The 16,004-nt window shown below is 40.9% G+C and overlaps 1 protein-coding gene across 3 annotated transcripts in view; it reads right to left on the bottom strand.

Moving 5' to 3' along the window:
• APPL1 (adaptor protein, phosphotyrosine interacting with PH domain and leucine zipper 1) overlaps window positions 1–16,004 on the bottom strand; it is a 110,145-nt gene that overhangs the window by 83,768 nt on the left and 10,373 nt on the right. For all 3 annotated transcript variants that reach the window (XM_033925882.1, XM_033925883.1, XM_033925881.1), the window contains exons 2-5: window positions 14,729–14,827; window positions 9,488–9,547; window positions 5,443–5,514; window positions 616–703 (exon numbers count right to left, since the gene is read on the bottom strand). In XM_033925882.1, coding sequence (XP_033781773.1) covers window positions 616–703; window positions 5,443–5,514; window positions 9,488–9,547; window positions 14,729–14,752 — 244 coding nt within the window. In that variant the 5' untranslated portion in view covers window positions 14,753–14,827. The remainder of the gene's footprint in view (window positions 1–615; window positions 704–5,442; window positions 5,515–9,487; window positions 9,548–14,728; window positions 14,828–16,004) is intronic.

The following is a 16,004-nucleotide window of genomic DNA, read 5'->3' as shown; positions in this document are numbered from 1 at the left end:
TTTACTCACAGTCTGTCTCTGTGCTAGCCTGCTGAAGCCATCACAAATCAAGTCCAAGTGCTGCAATCTTCAAGCTGCCAGTCGGACCAAAATTGGACTGAGACCTCAACCCCCACAGATCCACGTGACAAGGGGAGGAGGGAAAACACAGTCAACATCCACCAAAGCCCAACCGGACCATCACGAGGTCCAAATAGCCTGCCTGGACTATAATTATGACAATCTGATGGTCCTGTTTACAATCTGCGCAGGAATACAGTATGCAAACAAAACATATTTCTTCCTTCATGTATTTGATGCCCTTGGTACATATAAAAGTTGTTTAAGGTTTTTTTTAAGGGAAAGACAACCTTAAATGGAGAGTAAAACAGAATATGAACCCCCCAAAAATAGAATTGGATCATGGTAGTCCAAGAGAATGCTTGTTAACAATGAGCTTTATCAGTCAATAATTCAATAAAAAACAAAAAATATTTTATGTTGATATTTGCTGTATTTCTTCCAGTTATAAACACCTCCTATTTTGAAAAGCTGAAATTCAACATTTAACTGAATGTAAAACCATATTTACATGCATTAAAACAGAACCATGGGAACCAGTATTCAACACAGTACCTTTTAGATCCCGCTCTTTAAACTGGCTAATGGGAAACATCATCGCATCAGCTAACTGAGTTGAAAGCACCGCATGGCAAGAGCTGAGCTGTTAAAATTACAAAATATATAATGATTATAAAACGTAAGAAAAAAAATCTAATATATTAGTCTAGGCTGTGGATGCTCCGAGTACATATTTTATTTATTTGAATTTTCAGCATTTCCATATACAGAAACTTAAAGCAGTTAGCTCAAGTATAATAAAACGAATATAAAAAATATATTCAAAAATATCATTATTTATACCCAAGACTTTAGCCTTCATCATGGAAGAATTGTGAGAGGAATATTCCCTAATACTCCCTACCCTAAAATTTTAAAGGGAAGATTAGGTTATTACCTCAATAATCTTCTTTCTGGTATAAAGGAACATGAGTCTTAACCAGTGGGTTAGCCATCTTTATCCGCAGGTTTTGTAGAAGGAATCAACAGGGCAGTAGTGCTCTATCTCCCTCAGTTCGTACCAAAGTAGTTGATCAGTCCTAAAAGAGTAGAAACAAGGAGGGCACTGGAAACTCCCTGACCAAGTCAAGCCTTTTTTGCTCTGCAACAAGATAGTCAAACCCTATGAAACTTAATACAAACAGGGTTGAACAAACAAACCACCTTCCTAAGTGCAACCAGCACTAACATTTATAAAGTTGTTTTAGGCTCTCCCTCAGATTTTGCCATAGTGAGTTATCACATCACTCCAAGGCAATTATTTGGAGACACTCATACAAGTCTGACATGAAATAGGCTAAATTGACCTCTGACAGGGCGGGTGTCAAGATTCATGTTCCTTTATACTAGAAAGAAGATTAATCGGGGTAAGAACCTAATATTACCTTCCAGTGCAAAAGGAATATGAATATTGACCAGTGGGACATACCAAAACAGTCCGAGTCTAGGGCAGGGCAGATGAGCCTGCTGCTATCAGGACAACCCAAAAAGTGGTATCCATTTGCACTCTCACATCCACTCTATAAAACTTTGTGAAAGTATGGCGAGAGGACCATGTAGCTATTCTCCAAATCTCCTTGGGTGGAACTACTTGGGATTCAGCCCATGAAGAAGTCACACTTCTGGTGGAATGTACCTTCAAGGAAATTGGTGGTTGTTTACCACAGCCAATGTACACAGACAAAATATCCACGAAGATCCATCTGAATAAAATGCTTAGATGCTGGCTTTCCCAGTCTGCCAGTGCTGGAGAGCATAAAAAAGTAATCTGACAGGCAAAAATCATTTGTCACCTCAAGATAACGGAGAAAAACTCTCCTCACATCCAGTAACTCCAAAAATATCCTTTTTCTTTACACCTGCAGTCCGGAATGCAGGCGGTCGGACCTCCTGATTGACACAGAACACCAACACCAACTTTGGCAGAATAGAAGGTACCAGTATGTAGACACACACATAAATCTGAGTAATGTCTCTTTGCATGACAGAGCCCGATGTTTTGAAACCCTTCTGGCCAAAGCAAGCGCCACCAGGCAAACCATCCTGGCAGTCAGATCCATCAGTGATGCTTCCTGTAAGGAGCTTTACTGAGGGCCCGTAACACAATGTTAAGATTCCACATTGGAAATGGTTGTTGCAAAGGAGACTGCAATAGCAATGCTCCCTTCATAAACCGGGATACATCTTGATGGGAAGACAAAGACCCTTTCTCCTATAAAGCCCAAAAGCACGGATCTTGGCAAGGTTGACTACCCATCCCAGCGACTGCAGAAACTCCACCACTCAAGCCGTGACCCGAGTGCTCTCCTGGAACGACTTGGCACGAATCAACCAGTCGTCCAGATAAGGATGAACAAGAATGCCCTCTTTGCGCAATGCCACCATGACGACCACCATCATCTTGGTGAACATCCGCAGAGCCGTGGCCAGACCAAAGGGAAGTGCACAGAACTGATAATGTTGCCCCAAGATCATAAAGCGCAGGAAGCGAAAAGGGGAGGCACAAATAGGAATGTGTAAGTATGCCTCGGTCAGATCTAAAGAAGTCAGAAACTCCCCGGGCTGAACAGCCAGAATCACAGACTGCAGAGTTTCCATGCAAAAGGAAGGTACGTGAAGAGCCCTGTTGACCCCCTTCAAAGGTCCCTTCTTTCTTTGGCACCACAAAGTAAATCGAGTACCAACCTGTGCCCCATTCCAGCGGGGGAACCAGAACCACTGTGTGAAGACCCAACAATCTTTGAAAGGTATGGCGAAAAGCCTGCTGCTTCTACCCCACCTGCGAGCGAGAAGCGAAAGAAAACGGTCTGGCAAGAACCGGGAGAACTCCAGAGCATAGCTGTCCTGGATCACTTCCAGAAACCACTGAAAAGAGCGGGAAGTAGAGCGAATACCCTTAAGCAAGGGGTCCACCATACGCAGGGGCTCCGACAAGAGGTCCTCAAAGTGCAAAACCGAGGAGACCTGAAGGATTAACTCATGGAGCTCCTCCCGCTGAAAAATGCACACTAGATGCATCTTCGCCGGCTGGGGGGGCGCTCGAACCAAGAGGATCCTGGAATTCTTCCCAAGGGATCACCTCCTCTGGGAAAATCCTCATCCCAAGAGACCATCGTGCATTTGGATGAGAAAGTAAAGGGGGCAAAACCGCCGCTGTGTGGGGCCGCACCGGGGAAGACGTCGAGCGAAACTCATCCTGCCCCGAGACCCCCCAGAATGGATACGGAACCTCCTGCCGCCAGCACATAAGCTTTACAAAGTGCTAACATAAATTCAGGGGGAAAGACCCCCGGTAACCCCAAGGGACTCCCTGCCCCAGAACAGGGGGAAAATCACCTGAGGTAACTGAAATGAATGAGGAGTTTCCTGCCAAAATTGGACCTGAAACCTACAAAATCAGATCTGAAACCACCAAAATTGGAGCTCCTGCGGCCTGACATGTCTGAAAAGCCTGAGACTTTCCTGACGCTGAGGATGAGGAACCGATCGACACGAAAAGGGAATCCCCAGCCGAACTGGCGGTAAGGGAATCCTTTTCTCCCTGACCATCGGCGGCTGGGGAACCCCCCACATGGGCGTTGGGGGAAGCCTGGGCTTCTCTACGATCTGAAGCCGAACCGCGAGGCACATGCGGTGGGGTGCTCTGGCCACCGGCATCTGCTACCGACGAGACTTCCCCACCACTCCAGCCTGCACAACACTTGCACAGGCCTGCCAAGAGTACCTCGCCCCTGGAGCACTTTTTCCCTTTAAAAGAGCTCATTGTGCTGAAAACCGCCCTAGCTTTAAAGAAAGTGCTGGTAAGTTGAGAAAAACACAGAAAAAAAGGGTAGTTTTAAAGGGAAATGAGTCTTTAGACTGGCACACCTCAGGATTTTTTTTGTTATTTCTTTTTACTTAGGCAGAACAGACTCCACATCTCTAAGCTGGAGGGCTGACCAACCAGGGGGCCAGGTCGCCTGCTGAGGCCCTCTACAAAAATATTGGGAGGTGGAGGAAGGTGGGGGGAGGGACCCAGTATGAGACCCGCTGGGTTTAACACCCCCGAGGTCGGATGGATCCCGAAACAGAACCCGCCCAAGCTCTATCCGACAGAAAAAGGGGAACCAGGAGTCCACAAACAAACTTCCAACAGTGCTAAGAGGGAAGCTGAAAAGCCTTACAATCTGCTACCAGAGACTGAGGAAAACTGGAGTAGTAAGAGGGGATGCTATACTGATATACAAGTTTGATCTGAGTCTCCACCTGCTGGTAGCAGTAAGGCATATTACCCATCCGTAAAGAACATAAGAATTGTCGCTGGTGGGTCAGACCAGTGGTCCATTGTGCCTAGCAGTCCGCTCCCACAGCGGCCCCCAGGTCAAAGACCAGTGCCCTAACTGAGACCAGCCCTACAAGTCTATCAAGCGATACAGAAAAACTAATTTTTTTTTTCTATTAATATTTTTCTCTGAGAAAGGGATGAGCCGTGACTGTACAGGAATGGGTCAGAAAAAACTGACAGGCAGAGAGGAGGGGCTCGAGTAGTAGGGCAATCCTGTATATGCTCGGTAAGCTCAAAAGCTTACTATAGCTAGGGGAGAATACCAACGTCATTAGGCTGTCAGAGACTTCACCATCAAATGGGGCTGCATATCCCCTGCCTGTGTCCAGAGAAAGGGCACTGCCCACTGACACAAGGAGACAGAACTGAAAAGCTGTAGAAGATTCCTTCTGCAAAACTCACAGGTAAAGATGGATAACACACTTATCGTAACCCGTTCTGGGCTCCTTTGGGCAGATGGACTAAATAAATAAATAAAATAAAATGTTCATTTTGTATTGGAACAGTCCTTATCTTAATCTCCAACAAAGACACTCCACCGCTAGCTGATCATGCCTTACTAACTATCAAAAATCTCTCAAATTTTTTTTTTTTTAAAGTATATCTTTATACCTTATACAGCAGCAACAATAAAGTTGTAGGATTTCATTTTTAAGACACCACATTAATCAAAATTAACTCACAAAATGAAAAAAATATCAGTTTGGATAACAGTAAAATCAGTCAAAATAACTAATACTGAAAACAAACTCAGAAAACTTGAACACAACATATGCAATTCAGAGGACAAAATATCTTATCCACCATACTGATATGAATGTGTTTTGTTTTAACTAGAACCAAATGTTGCTGCCAAGATACATGCCTTATTGGGTACATTATATTAATACTTTATTTATCCCAATAGGTATACCTGGTAAGTCATTTTGTATTCAAAAACCCACTAATGCTGAGAAAGGTCCAACTGTGGACAAAGTTACTAAACAAACATGAGCTTATACCTCCTATGGTGCACTTACCTCATCTATCACTTTAGCAAACTGCTGCAGGGTAGAACTCATAACTTCATCATCACCCCCCAATGGAAAACGCTATTAAATATAAGAGACTGGATTATTCATGATTATTATGACTGGTACAGCAATTAAGAAAACAACACTGATTCTCCAAATAATTACTGTCCATAGCATATATATTACAAAGGAAGGAATTTATTTGCTGTTAAAGTGAAACTTCAGTCCAACTAATCCAAAAGGCAGCCAAAGCCAGTTGCTTGCAGTAGAAAATGACACGGTGGCTGGGGAAAAAGAAAATGCTATCCATGGGTACAGGGACAAGGCCATCCACCACTCCATGGAGCAGTGAATGGCCTTGTCTCCGCAGTTGAGGGAGGGAACACGCGCGATCACTAATCACATGCAACCCATCGCCGCCACATCCATCTCCCTCCCTCCTACCTTCAGGGCACATTTTTAATTTAATTTGTTCAAGCAGCCCAAGCCTGAAGTTGCGTGCGTCTGCAGAAGCCTCTCCTCTGATGCAACTTCCGGTTCCGTCAGAGGAGAAGCTTTTCCAGACACACGCAACTTCAGGCTCGGACTGCTTGAACAAATTAAATTAAAACACACCCCAAAGGGATGGAGATGCATGGACCACGCAAAAGGTGCTGAGGTGGGGGTGGAGAGAAGGAAGGGAATGGAAAGGAACAAACACTGAAGAGGGATGGAGGAGGGAGGGTGGAAAGGAACAGACGCTGAAGGGAAATGGGGAACTGAGAGTGGGGAGAAGACGCTGGAAGGGAAATGTGGAACAGGGAGTAGGGAGAAGACGCTGGAAGGGACGAAGACAGAGATGCCAGACCAATGAGGGGGGTGGGGGTGGGAGAGGCACAGTAACAGAGCAAATGGAAGAGTCATAAATAAGGCAGACAGTGGATGGAAGGAATTGCATGAGGAGAAAATGAGGAAAACAGAAACCAGACAACAAAGGTAGAAAAAAAATTATATTTATTTGTTTGGGTTTTTTTTTGCTTTAGGATAAAGTAGTATATTAGTTGTGTTGATAAAAATTTATAAACAAAGCCCTGCCAGCTGAACATCTTTCTCTAGTTCAGCAGCCAGAGCTTTGATTTATAAAATGACAATTGTACAGAACTATTGTTTCTTTTTATACTTTAAGAAAATAAGTTGTGCGGATGGGATGGGATCAGATGGTTTGTGGGGATTGGACGGGGACAAATTTTTTCCCCTGTGTCATTCTCTAGTTTGCAGCACCAATCCTTGGCCTACAAACAAGGCTAGTTTTCAGGCAACCTCGATGCACCCACATGATGCATATGCATAACTTTTGTTCTTTAACCTGGTAAAGATGCCAAGTACTAAGTAGATGCAGTAAACTGAAATTTTTTCAGGGAGTAAAGAGTAGTACTAAAGCACTAATTACAGGACCTAGGGGATCTTGTACTATTATTTTTTTTTTTTTAATTTATACTGCCAAAAATTTGACCAGTTTCCAAAGTAACATACATAGAGACATAAAAATATGCACAGAGACATAACAAACTGGTACATAATAACATAACATAGTAGATGATGGCAGATAAAGACCTGACTGGTCCATCCAGTCTGCCCAACCTGATTCAATCTAAAAATTTATTGTTGTTGGGGGTTTTTTTCTTAGCTATTTCTGGGCAAGAATCCAAAGCTCTGCCCGGTATTGTTCTTAGGTTCCAACTACTGAAGTCTCTATCAAAGCTCACGCCAGCCCATCTACACCATCCCATCTACACCATCCCAGCCAACAAGTCTCAACTGCTCCTCTGCCCATTTTAGCTAGACAAATTGGAATGTAATACCATCTCATGAGCACTTTACATCCAAGTAACATCCCAGTGCCCGCAAGCCATGCAGAAGGAATCTACTTTGGTTTTTGAATCCCTCCTAATTCACAGAAGGCTCTGCTGCCCTCTTCAGTTTGTCCCAAAGCACGTGATAAGCCCCTTCTAAAAGAGGGGTAAGGAGAAATTCCCCCCCAAAAACAAGTCTGTTCTGCTCTGAAATTGTAACCAACATGCTAAACAATGATCAAAAACAGTGAAACAATCATGCCACTGGTAAAGTTTAGTGTGTACTAACAGCATTTAGCCTGCGCTAATTCTCTGAAGCTTATAGGTATAAAACGGGCTTCTTTTTCCCAATAGGATGGGGTGGAGTAACCTAAGTGTTAAGAGTAGTGGTCTAAGAACCAGGGAAGCCCTATTCAAATACCACTGTGACTCCTTGTGATTTTGGAAAAGTACTTAACCCACCACTGCCTCTTGTAGAAGCTTAACTATAGGCCCTCTGGACAGGAAAGTGCCTATTGCACCTGAACATACTCGAATATAAACCAACCCAAATATAATCAGGGGTAACCTTTTTTCCCTAAAAAAGTTTGACTCGAATATAAGCAGCGGAGTATATATTCAAGTGCCCTGTCTTAAACCCAGTCCTCCTTTCTTCCCTCTCTTCCTTCCTATCAAATCCACAATGCCCATCACAGGCCAGCCTGAAGCCTTAGCAGTCCAACAGTGAGCCGGGACAGGAATGATCCTTCCTATGTTCTGTCCCAACCGATTCTATGTCCTGTCCCAAGCCTCCCTCCCACCTCTAAACCTTACCTTTAAAAACCTGGTGTTCTAGCAGTGAAGCTGGGAAGGAACTATCTTCCTACACTCCTGTCCCATGAGAGCTGCAACAGGAACTCGCAGAAGGCATTTCTGATTGTGGCTTTCATGGGGCAGGAGCATAGGAAGATCACTCCAGCCTCACTTCACCACTAGATCACTAGGGTTATAAAGGTAAGGTCTACAGGTGTCAAGGAGGTAAGAGGGAGGCAGGGTGGTTTAGAGTTAGTTGGGACAGGACACGGGAAAGATCGCTCCTGTCCCGTCTCACTACTGGACTGCCAGGGCTTCAGACAGGCACACAGGAGACCTGCAACAAGTCCGGGTGGGGCGCAGATCAGAGGACCCAAATATAAAGAGAGACCCCCCATTTTTAGGCCATTTAATGGCCCAAAAATCTCAGTTTATATTTGTGTATATACAGTAACTTCCGTTGTGCAGCACCTGAAAAGGCACGAGCTAAATCAAAATCCCTTCCACTATGCGTGTATCACATAAAGCAGACACTACATTGAGTGTCCACCAAAGGCAATTTCATAAGCACCTGACTGGTAGAATGTTGTTAAATTCCTTATAAAATTACACACACACCCTCTAGTGCTGAAAATATAATGTACATTAAAACAGCATTAAAAGTAGTTCTTTAACTCAGAGGATAAACTGACATCCAGAGTACCAGTTAATCTGTACAGAAAAATAATCATACAACCATGGTCAGAGAATGCAGCATTTTGTTTGATTTTTTTTAAAACACCTCTTATTAGCTCAAACTTCTTAGAGGTCCACTAACCTATGTGATTTCCCACGGACTAGCAACCTCATTCATGCAAGAGTTTGCTATCTATACAAATGAGTTGAGCAAACTTTCTGGTAAAGAAAGAACAATTTTTTTTTTATAAAAGCTACCCATTAAGGACATCTTGGCATGCTGACTTTTGTCAGTTTCTGAATTAATGAACTACTCTGCATGATATTACATTCTAGCATAGCCATTCCCAATCTAGTACCCAGATCACACCTAGCTGTATCGGGTTTCCAGGATATTCATAATGAATATGCACAAGATGTGAATATCCTGAAAACCCAATGAACTAGGTTTGCCCCGAGGTCTGGTTTGGGAATGGCTGTTCTAGCAGCTTAATTCAGAATTTAAAGTTAAATTTTGCATACTGAAAACTACATGTAAAATTTTACTCTTTGCCAACAACAAAAAATGCCATTTTTTCTGATTTTACCTGCATTCACCAAAAAGTTTATAATTTTGTCTTTCAGCCTTTTAATATGCTTCAAAATATGTCAATAAGGAAAACTCCGATTCAGAGAAAAGCTATTCTGCCTGACCTTACTAACTGAAGCTATCAGGTTTGTCTGTGCTAATGGTAGAACAGTCTCTATTTTACCTGTTTTTCATATTCTTTTAAAAGCTTAGAAGTCAGATGAGTTGCTGCACTCAATTCATTCTAATAAGAAGAAAGGAAAATATATTACTTTGTTTTATACCAAAATACAAATATATAGGAAGAATAGTACAGAAGGCACGCACAGAAATTAGGAAATATAAACAATGTACTGGTTGTTCTCCGAGGACAAGCAGGCATAATATTCTCACATATGAGTGACATCATCCACGGAACCTGATATGGACACTGCCAAGTGCACCGTCACTTTAAATCTTTAGACAGGGCCCACGTGTGCATGCAGATACCTTTTTGCTTGACGTTGGCACACAGAACCAACAGTTCTAGGTTTTCCCCAGAGCCGAGAGGCTGTGTCTTCGGTCTCTCCTCAGTGTATCAAATTCTGAAGTCTTTTTCTGCCTTCCTGATATTATTTTCTCATTATTTTCTTCATAATTCTTCATTTTTACTGTTTTTCAGTATTTTGTTCGAGTTTGGTAAAACCCTGTCAGTTTTTAGCCTTCAGGCCATATGGAGGCCCTTTTTCACATTCCTGGGTCATTGATGTTTTTTGGTATACTTTTCACTCGAGCTCCCCTGGCCATCAAGCCTTTTGACTTCACACCAGCCATTTTTCTCTCCATGTCAAAGAGGGTGCAGAGCAGCCTCAAAAATGTACTCAATGTAATCTAAACTTTTGATACAAAAAGAACAACGCTTCATTTACAATTGGCGTACTTTAATACCAGAAGGTTTAAATTTAGACATAGAATGGTTATCGGTAGATAGTATTTGAGTTAGTCCCACCTCCTCATTTTGACATCATTTCCGGTTCGTTTTAACATAGTCCCTTCCGTCAGTCCATCTTATAAAAATGAGTTACCAGATTTGCTTGGTTCAGTTCACCCAAGGCTTTGGGTTAGTCCTGTCCTATTGAGCCTATAACTGGTAAGAGATTATACAATTTAATTTACAATAGTAGTTATGTATAAGTGGATTTAGATACCCAGGCACCCAGGCTTTTTTAGATAGTTGATTTAATAAACATTTGTTTTTACATGATTTTTAGTATCAGCGACCCTCCCTGATGAAGAGATGAAACTCGAGTAGGGGGGACAGGGATCTTAGGAAGAATCATTTAGAATCATTTAACTCACCAACACTGGCTAATGATACACTATCACTATTGAGGATTAACGACATGCAACAAGCCACCCCTTCCAGATAAGTACATTTTATTACATTTATTAAATAGATTACAATCTATTGGCATTTCCGAGCAAGTTCTTCTTTGGTTTAGGTCCTATTTTGATAATCGAACTTCTATAGTCTCTTTTAATGATTCTATTTCTTCGAGTTTCTCCAGCTCCTATGGTATTCCTCAAGGTTCTATCCTATCTCCTCTCCTGTTCAATATTTTCCTCTCTCCCCTTATGACTCTCTGTCAATCTATTGGTTTCTCAGTATTCGCTTATGCTGATGATGTACAACTCTTACACCCCCTTGACCCTAATAATCCATCAGAAATTGCCACCATTAATGAAAAACTTAAACAGATTCATCTATGGTTGGACCAAAACAGATTGTCCTTAAACATTAATAAAACCAACACTTTACTCTTTCCCTGGAAAGAAATCACAAAATAGCGGTTTCTATTAATATACAAGGAGTTACACTCAAACAAGTAAATAAAATCCGGATACTAGGTATCATTTTAGATGTAAATCTTACTTATCATGACCACATTAGCTATGTGGTCAAGAATACTTTCTACAGGTTACGTCAAATCCGCTCTATTTCAAAATTCCTCTGTCCCAAATCTTTAAATACATTAATTCATTCATTGATTATTTCAAAAATTGACTACTGTAATGCTTTATTCAAAGGAATGGCCCAAAAAGAAATTAGAAGATTACAAATTATCCAAAACACTTCCATCAAATTAATTATGGGGGCCAAAAAGTTTGATCATGTCACCCCGTTACTTCAAAAGGCACATTGGCTCCATGTGGCACACCGCATTATTTATAAATTATCTTTACTCACCTTTAAATCATTGCTATACAAAACTCCATCATTTATTTACAAAGTTTTAATTCCATATTCTTCTCAAAAAACTTTAAGATCGAATGAACAACTTTTATTGGTTATTCCCACCCTTAAAATGATTAATACACGAAGGCAATATATTTTTACCGTTACAGCACCACAAACTTGGAACTCTCTCCCACTTTACTTAAGACAGGAGAAAAATTTTGATAAATTTAAAAGCCAACTTAAGAGCTTTCTTTTTAAAGACGCTTTCAATATTTAATTGAAATGCCAATTGCTCTTTATAGCTGCCGTTCATTTTGTTCAATTGTGTATTATACTCCCAATAAACTATTTTGTTTTCCCTTTCCCTTTGTATATTACCCTTAAATGTTCTTCCTTTCCTATCATAAAATGTATTTCGTTCCCTTTTATCCTAGTGTTTCCTGTTGTAATTTGTCTATTTTTAAAAGATTTTTATATTTTTTATATATTCTTGTTATTGTTTACCTTATATTTATAGTTTATGTACATCGCTTAGTAACTGTGATAGGCGATCAATCAAATAACGAATAAACTTGAAACTTGAAACTTACCACTGTATATAACAGAGTACATTGCGCCTTCAAGTACAAGGGTGGTCAGGGGACAGTGAAGGCAATGATGGTCCCCTTGTTAACCTCAATTTAGTGACATCACTAAAGCATGGGTTATAAGGTCTGAGCACTTCACTATAAGTTTTAGAATATTTTAAAAGAAAGTTTATAATTTATTTAGAGCTGTGATAGTAGTAGCAGAAGATCTTCATCACAGAATACTGAAACTAATCTCCCTATTAATTAGTCAACTCAATATAATTATGCCATTTCAAGTTCTGATCCTAATAACTGGTATGTTCAGGGTCTATAAGTCCTGACCATCAGGACATTCAATGAGAATTCTTAGTATGCAAATGAAAGCCTGACAAATCCAGTATGATAATTTTTTTGATTCGGCATCAACATCCAGCATGACAGGAGATTCTGCACCTGATGCCCAACCTGCTTCGGCATTGGTATTAACACCACGTGCACCAATACTGCATAGAGAGCATGGAACAACAGGTTTTCTGCAGAGACCATGTTTGGCATTGTCCTTCATCCTTGCCTCATGTATCAGGTGACGCTTCACATATGAAAGCTGAGAAACATAAACATTCCTTTCCTTCTAGGTTTGCCACACCATCTTCTTAGATGTCCATTGTGACTTGCTCTCGATCATTGCAGATCATGTCACTGCTCAGGTGTGCCTCGACCTCGAGGTTGCCCATGCAAAGACCACTTCCACAATCATCTCTCTTCTAGTGCACATGCCGACTCTCCAGGAAGAGATCTGGGCTATGATCAAACAAGTGCTTTTGAGACTACTACAGTTGCAGTTTTCACTAAAGATTAACGTGACAGTGCACTTGGCAGTATCCACATTGGATTCGGTGGATAACATCACCCACATGTGAGACTATACACCTGCTACAGATAAGTATCTTCACTCTATATGTATTGTATACATGCCCTCAGCATACAGTACATGAGTACACCTGAAAATATAGGTTAAATGTACTCAGTTTATCTTAAGCCTGCACTACTCACAGAATCTACACATATCCTTTTTCCCCACAAGAAAATGCAAAGAACTTCATTCAAAAAATACACTCTTATTTGTGCTCCCTGATTTCCCAGTTTTACTCAGGCATCTGAAAGACTGGTTACTGGGTAAACACCAGCATACTCCTTTGGATTTTGAACATGCTTTGGGTTAGGGGGACGGGGGTCTTCTACTCTTGTTCTACCAAAACAACGCAACAACTTTTGTATTATTGGAAGTTAATTCCTTTGACTTTGTTGTCTTCTTTGTTGTTTTGTATTCATAATAAAACAGATTGGAACATAAACATAATTTTTGAAATGAATTTTAAGTTGTATGAACAGAAAAGCATCTCTAATATATTCTAAAAATATGGCTGAATTTTAAGCTGTATGAGGGTCATTTCATAAATAATGCACACTAATTTTTTTAAGTTACATGTTTTATTATTTTTTTTCCAAGTATTTCTTCACGATCCTTCAATATAGTCTCCCTGCTTTGCAATGACCAAGTCCCAACATCCAGGAAGCTTCATTATTCCATCCTAGACACCGTTTTTGTTCAGTTGCCGAATGGCTTGGGTACCGGCGGAAGAAAGCTTTTCCAGAGATGCAAAACAATGTCCACGCATAGGTTGTTTCAACTTTGGAAAAAGGTCAAAGTCTGGTGGACTCATGTCTGGAATGTAGGGAGCATGAGGTAACACCTCCTAGCCGTATTTGCGTAGTTTTTCAATGATGACATTTCCTATGTACGGGCGAGCGTTGTCATGAAGAATGAGTGGCCCTGCCAAGAGCAACTGAGGTTGAGTTTTTGTGCATTTACTGTGCAATTTTTGCAAAAAAAAAAAAAAAAAATAACAATACACTGCTGTGACACTTCTTCTACATGGAACTTTGTCTGTGATGATGATGCCTTCATGATCATAAGCAAAAATCATCATTTTTTGACTTTTGATTGAGCTCGTCAAAATTTTATTGGTCGTGCGGAAAATGGAGCTCTCCACTCATCTTTGAAAAACTAGGCAAATACGGCTGTGAAGTGTTACCTCATGCTCCCTACAGTCCAGACATGAGTCCACCAGACTTCGACCTTTTTCCAAAGTTGAAACAACCTATGCGTAGACATCATTTTGCATTTCTGGAAGAGCTTTCTTCTGCCGGTACCCAAGCCATTTGGCAACTGAACAAAAACGGTGTCTTGGATGGAATAATGAAGCTTCCTGGATATTGGGACTCGGTCATTGCAAAGCAGGGAGACTATATTGAAAGATTGTGAAGAAATACTTGTAAAAACAAAACAAAGCATGTAGATTAAAAAAAATAGTGTGCATTATTTATGAAATGACCCTCGTATATATGAGAAGAAGACCTTACCCTCGTATATATGAGAAGAAGACCTTACCTGATCTAGTGGCAAAAAATTATACCCAAGCAGCCCTTGCAGTGCAGGGGATTAAACTAAGAAATGGGCCTAAATGCTTTTGGATCTTCTGAAATGGGCCCTCCTTTTTTCTGGGAGGCCCTTTTCAAAACTGGTCACTTGCGGGCCCTTAATTTAGTCTTATGATGCTGATCTGACCACACATACCTGTGCATCATAAATGCGCTGCATAGCCTGATACAGCTGGCTGATGTAACTGGAAATAGCTGCAGCATCTTCTTCAAATACACCCAGCAATGACCTGGTCTGTTAAAATATTAAAGTAATATATTTGTACAATACCTTAAAGGCACTAGTGACTAGAATCTAGGCAAAGCAGAAAAGTAAAGAAGTAAAATAAGTGTATACAGCTGGATATATGATCAAAGGAAAAAGAACATTTATTTTAAATATTACAATTGTTTACTTCTGCATTTCAGGATGTCACCTATGCCAGTCCTGCTTTTCTTCATGGTGCCTAGGAATCACACAGCACCAAGCTGCTCAGTTTCTGAATGCATTTCTTTGTAATAAGTTGTTTCCATTGCTGGTGCTACAAAAACATGCACTTCCCACAGCTTTCTAGGTACTTTAAAATACTGTGTTTAGTGAGCCTTAAAATACTCTGAAGAATGAATTCCAGATCTGGAAATCCTTTTTTTCTACCTAGATGACCTATGTAAAATAGCAGAACTGCCAAGTTACCCATTTCAGGAGGGAGAATTTTTTGGCCAGTCCTGGATTTCTTCCAACCTTATCCTGGTGCATTATGGGACCTGCAGTACTGGTTTCAATGGATATAATCAAAGACTACAAATACTACACTGCTTTGGGATATAAGTTTAAATCCAGGACCATCCAAAAAGTCATCCTCCTGGAATAGGTAACTTGGCGGCTCTGAAAACAGGGATTCCAGGGTCAAAATTAGGTGCCTGCTGCAGAAAATAATTCCTAAACTCCTAATTCCCCTCTTCCTTCTTAAATCCATCCACTTAGCTACCCACCATTTAGTCACCTAAATTTAGGTATTTGGCACAGTACATTTTCAGAAAGGCCAGTTTAGGAGCTTCTCTCTCAAAGTGAGGAGCCTAACCCCTTTGAATAATCAGCCGTGATAAGTTTTATATGCCCAAGGCTATTTTTGTTAGCGATTGGATCAAGGAACAGCAGTTGGGCTGCCTCTTTATTAATTGAGATATTGCTGACCTCAGATGAGGATCCTTTGATTAAAGATATTTGCTCTTTGGGCTACAAGGCCATGTGGTTCTATGTAGAGAAGTCAAAGGAGTGGGAAGGGATGACTTATTTTGAAAGATTTTATTGAGTTTACCTTATTAAGACACTGTAAGAACAGCAAACTTTGAAACTGTTGCATGTCACCCAAGACTCAATATTACAGTGGAGAAAAAGTAACGTGGAAATAGATAAGACAAACTGGAGAAGA

This window comes from Geotrypetes seraphini, chromosome 17, assembly GCF_902459505.1.
Source record: "Geotrypetes seraphini chromosome 17, aGeoSer1.1, whole genome shotgun sequence".
Lineage (NCBI taxonomy): Eukaryota > Metazoa > Chordata > Amphibia > Gymnophiona > Dermophiidae > Geotrypetes > Geotrypetes seraphini.
This window is presented reverse-complemented; position numbering and strand designations above follow the sequence as displayed.